Source organism: Nannospalax galili, unplaced genomic scaffold (genome assembly GCF_000622305.1).
Source record: "Nannospalax galili isolate Female #2095 unplaced genomic scaffold, S.galili_v1.0 scaffold139, whole genome shotgun sequence".
Lineage (NCBI taxonomy): Eukaryota > Metazoa > Chordata > Mammalia > Rodentia > Spalacidae > Nannospalax > Nannospalax galili.
The window spans coordinates 797,963-803,482 of NW_008345884.1; the positions used below are offsets into that span (position 1 = coordinate 797,963).

At 41.2% G+C, this 5,520-nt stretch overlaps 1 protein-coding gene across 1 annotated transcript in view; it reads left to right on the forward strand.

Annotated features, from left to right (window-relative positions):
• The window catches only part of Skp2 (S-phase kinase associated protein 2), a 31,063-nt gene that overhangs the window by 19,035 nt on the left and 6,508 nt on the right, over positions 1-5,520 (forward strand). The window contains exon 7 of the mRNA XM_008842070.3: positions 1,066-1,196. Within this exon, the coding sequence (XP_008840292.1) occupies positions 1,066-1,196 (131 nt within the window). The remainder of the gene's footprint in view (positions 1-1,065; positions 1,197-5,520) is intronic.

Below are 5,520 nucleotides of genomic sequence, written 5' to 3' on the forward strand. Positions count from 1 at the left end.
TTGAATCTATATGATCTCTAGTCCACCTAAAAATATTTACTATGTGCATTTTATTTCATCTTCTTATGTAACCTTTCCAATAACTAAAAATGAAAAAGAATGAAATTTCATCAAGACTTTGGTTAGTCATCATCAGAAGCCAGTTAAAAATACCAGAACTAGGGGCCTGGAGTGATGGCTAAGCCATTAGGAGCACTGGCTGCTCTTGCAGAGGACCTGGATTGGGTTCCCACATGGCAGCTAACAATTGTCTATAACTTCAGTTCCAGGGTATCTGACGCCCTCTTCTGGCCTCCATGGGTGCACTTGCATACATGCAGGAAATAAATATATACACATAAAAAAATCAAAATAATAAAAATTTAAAATAATAACTGTATATATGTGTGTATATATATATATATAACTATATTTACTTAGGAGTAGTGGGGGGATTGGATATTGTCTTTGACATTCATTGGCCGCCCTGTCAGAAAAAGAAGATGAAGAGAAAGTAGATGAAGTAGATTTTTATTGTATTTGTATCTCTCTTATTAGGAATCAATCTATGGGTTTTATAAAACATCTTTGATTTCTTTTTTTTTTTTTGACAACACCCTACTTGAGAAAACAGACATGCTACAATTTTCCACCTGCAGTCCTACAGTAAAGTTTGGCTTCCCTTCATTTCCAGAAGGGGGCAGTATTTGTTATGGCCTTTGCTCAGATCACTTGCTAACAACTTTCAGAGATAACATAGGGACAGGGAGGTGTGTTTAGATGAGAGAAGGCAGTTGCAGATGGTAAAGCTAGCTAGACAGAACATATGTGCATGAAATGGTAAGGAATCTAGTTATATATATATATAATGTCTTTTTGAGACAGGGTCTCCCTATAGCCTCAGCTGGCACTTGCTATGTAGACCAGGCTGCCTTGATCTCACAAAGATCCACCTGCCTGTGCCTCCCGAGTGCTGGGACTAAAGGCATGCGCCAATATGCTTGCCTGGTTTTATATTTTTATATGTGTAACTTGAGACACATTCCACTGGGCTCATGCTTTCCTCATTACCCTTCTTTTGTGCAGACTGGATGAGCTGAACCTGTCCTGGTGCTTTGACTTTACTGAAAAACATGTGCAAATGGCTGTTGCACATGTATCAGAGACCATCACTCAACTGAACCTTAGTGGCTACCGAAAGAATCTCCAGAGATCAGGTTAGAACCTACAGGCCTGGCCTACTGAGACTTTAACAGCAGCAGCAGATTTGGTCTGTAGAACATCTGTGAAGTTTCTACTACTTAAAGTGTCTCACCTAGTTCAGTGTACGTGTTGTTTTAAGTGTTGTTATCTTTAAGCAGAAGAATTGCTGATCAGAAGGGTTAGGTAGGGTTAGTTAGCTCCTGAACTAGAATCAAGCTGTGAGTCTGAAATTTGTGTGTGTGTGTGTGTGTGTGTGTGTGTGTGTGTGTACACATGTGTCTGCATTTGTACATGGAGGCCAGAAGTCAGTGTGTTAGGTATCTTCCTCACTAGCTGTCCACCTTATTTTTTGAGAAAGGGTCTCTCACTGACCCTGAAGCTTACCAATTGTGCTAGACTGACTGGCCAGCAAGCCCCAGGGATCCACCTGCCTCCACTTGCCTAAAGCTCAGATTACAGGTGCATACTGTTGCACCCATCTTTTCGACAAGGATGCTAGATATCGAACTCAGGTCCTCATGCTTGTGAAGCAAGCACTTTACTGACTAAGGCATCACCCCAGTTTAATCAACAAAATTACTATACAGAACTCCAATGTAAAAATAAGTAAATGCAGTAAAATCAACTTTCTCTATCCGTGGGTTCTGCATTCATGGATTCAACTAGTAACAAATCAAAAATGTTCAGGAAAAAAAACTGCATCTGTACAGAACATGTAGAAACTTTTTTTCTTGGCTCTAGTCCTTAGTGTATTGTAGGAGCTACTTGCACAGTATTTTCATCATATTAGGTATGATAAGTAAGCATACAGGGAGATGTGCGGAGATGATATGCTGCTGTTTTATATAAGAGACTTAAGCATCCTTGGATTTGGACATCCAGGTGGAATCCTGGAGCCAGTCCCCACAGACACAAAAGGATAACTGAAAGTGTTCTCACTGGGAGCTGCCTTGCTGGGGGGGGGGGGGGGGGGGGGTGTTCGCTGTGCGCGTGGCTGGGGGTGGGGGGGGTGGGGGGGCTTTGACCTTGTCTGGAGACCATTTTGCCTGTCTCTGCTGCCACCTAGCGGTTAGAAGCCAGGCATGCTAATGAACACAGCACAGAAAAATAACTCGGAAGTCTTCTGGCCCAAAATGTCAGTAGTGTTAAGGTTAAAGAGCCCTGCCGGAAACCCAAATCAGAACTTCATATTCATAACTTCTACTTTTTAATTCAGTCTGGTGTTTTTTAGATGAACACAGACATTTGAAGGCAGCTGCAGTGCTGACAAACCTTAACATCGACTACACTTTGTATTGTGTGTAACATTCAGGAAGTTTCAACATGCAAAGATACAGGGTTGTAAAAGGAAAGTTTGGGGTGTTCGTTTATTCTTATTTTATGTATAAGCATGTGTGCATGTATGCAAGTGCACCTGTGTTGTGCAATGCCTGCAGAGAACAGAAGAGGGCATCAGATCCCCTTGAACTGGCGTTATGAATGGTTGTTAGCGGCCATGTGGGTGCTGGGATTCAAACCCAGGTGTTTTGCAAGAACAGCCAGTGCTTTTAACCACTAAGCCATCTCTCCATCCCCAAATTTGAGGTTTTTTTTAACAGGTTCATATCACAGTCTCCAACTCATACTCAATCTGGTCTGCACAAAGCCCCTGCCTGATGTCTTCAGGGTGGCAAGAGCTCATGAGTATCTAATTTGCTCATTGAAGTTTGTATTGTGCTTAAAAAGATTTGAATCAAATGTCTGCAGATAATTCTTAACATTTAAGAATTATCTTAATTCTTAAGAATTAAGTAGTATTTAAAAACTACTCTGGGGCTTAATATGTCCTCTTATAAGTAAGATTATTAGGCTATAGGAAATAATAGCTAGACCTTCATAAGTGGTCAGAGGTTTAGGTCAGTTCCCTGTATAAGGACTCACATTTGGATGTGAGCAGCCATTGCAGGTGCCTGCTTTTCAGACAAGAGGGCACTAGAGTCCTGTCTTGATCACACCCCCCTCCACACACACACACACACACACACACACACACACACAAACACACAGAGAGAGAGTACATCAACATTTTCCCTTCAAGCACTATTTGAGTTCTGATTGTAGAACTGTATAGCCATTCTCAAAATCCAGAAGACATAAAAATAAACACAGAGCAAAATAGATGAGCTATCAGCAGACTTCCTAAATGTTATGAAAGGCACTGGGAATGCAAGAGGAAGTAAAGCAAAGAGAGCAGTAGAGCAGGGCAGGAAGGACTGCCTTTGGATAGAATGGTCAAGGTTCTCTCATTGAGTGAGAAATACAAATGGATTTGTGGGAGAGCATTCTAGAACAAAGGACCACAGGTACAAAGGTCTTTGGTCTTTGATATGAGAGCTAATGTATGAGAAGGCACTGATGAGGGAGCCAACGAGGAAGACTGCTTGGAAGCCAGTGGAATAATCTGAACAAAGGCGTGTTGCAAGCTGACCTACCCTTTTAAGCTGCTTACCCTGGTTCTGTGTTGAGGAAAAGCTATTATGTGGGGAGTATGAAGCAGGGTGGATAGCTGGGGAGTTAGGTTGGTAACAGTTGAGGTACTAAGAAACAATCAAATTTGGGCACATTTGGAGAGCTGGCACAACAGGATTCGGTGACAGACTGGATATGGAAAGTGAGAGAAACAGTCAACTGATTCCCATTATTTAGGCCTAAGCCACTGGATTCATACAGTTAGCACGTTCTGAAATGAGAAAGACCGTAGGGAAGGGAAAGATTGAGGGGAGAACCGACTGATTTTACACATAAATTTGGGATGCCTATTTCATAGCCAAATGGGTATACTGAGTAAGTAACTGAAGATAGAAAACAAATAACATTTAGTTATTTGTTTTCTGCTTACAAAGTGACTCAGTTGGTATTTTCTTCCAAATTCTGAAAAGTCTAATTCCAGTAATCTTGTTAACTGCAGTTAATAATTTGGTATATTTTCCTCCAGCCTTTTTCCTTTTCTCAATTTCTATTTATATGTGAGGGTTTTTTATTTTATTATTTTGTCTGTGTGTCTGTGTGTGTGTTGACTAAATCAAAGAGTAGAATGTACTGTGGATCTGCGTATTTTTTTCCTGGTTTATTGTTGTTATTTTTACGTCTTCATTTCTATCTTTCTTTCTTTTGGAAAGATGTGCTGTGGCCAGTGTGTGAAGGTCAGAGAACTTTTGGGAATCGATTTTCTCCTTCTACCTTGTGGGTTCTAGGAGTGTACTATGTGTTTTTCCAGGAGCTTATCGAACTCAGGTCCTCAGGCCTAGCAGCAAATGCCTTTACCCCTCTCAGCATCTTGTCAGCCACTTGCTACATTAACTTAGTAATTTCTTGCTCTGTCTTTAATCTCTATTTTGTAAATATATCTGTTTATGCTCCTTATGTATTTTTCTCTTTTTTTTTTTTGGTCTTAATTTTTTTTTATTTTTGGTCTTTTTAAGATAAAGTCTCCCTGTAGCCTCAGATGGCCTGAACTTGTTATACAGACCAGGCTAGCCAGGATCCACCTGCCTCTGCCTCCAGAGTGCTGAGATTAAAGGTGTGTGCCACTACGCCTGGCTCTTTGTGTATTTCCATTGCTTTTTTCTTCTTCTTCTTATATGGTAAGACTATTAAGAGTTGAACTTATGTTGAAAACATTTGTACCCAGTTTTCTGATTTTTTTTTTGTTTTAGTGTGGTAAAAACTGGGGCTGGAGGGATGGCTCAATGGTTAAGAGTATTGGCTGCTCTTGCAGAGGACCCAGGTTTGATTCCCAGCCCCCTCATGGCAGCTAACAACTGTCTGTAACTCCAGTTCCAGAGGATCCGACACCTTCTTCTGTCCTCCACAAGCATTGCATGACACAGGCACACACTCACATGCATGCAATACACACATACACATAAAATAAAAATAAATTTTAAGAAAATATGGTAGAAATTTTCTCGTTTTTATTTTTCAAGGCAAGGTGTCACTAGCCCTGGCTGGCCTAGAAACTCCAGACTGGCCTAAAATTTGCAATCCTTCAGCCTCTGTCTCCTGAGTGCTGGGAGGACAGATGTGTGTATGTTATGCCTTGCATACCATGGTGGAATTCTAAAATTTTTATGTAGATTATATGTTCCTTATGTTTTTCCTGATGTGTAGAAACTCCTGCTTATCCCAAGATTCCATAAATAATCCCAAGTAACTAGCCATGCGTGGTGGCGCATGCCTATGATCCCAGCACTCGGGAGGCAGGGGCAGGTGGATCTCTGTGAGATCTGAGACCAGTCTGGTCTACATAACGAGTGCCAGGCCAGCTGGGGCTACAGGGAGACCCTGTCTCAAAAAGAC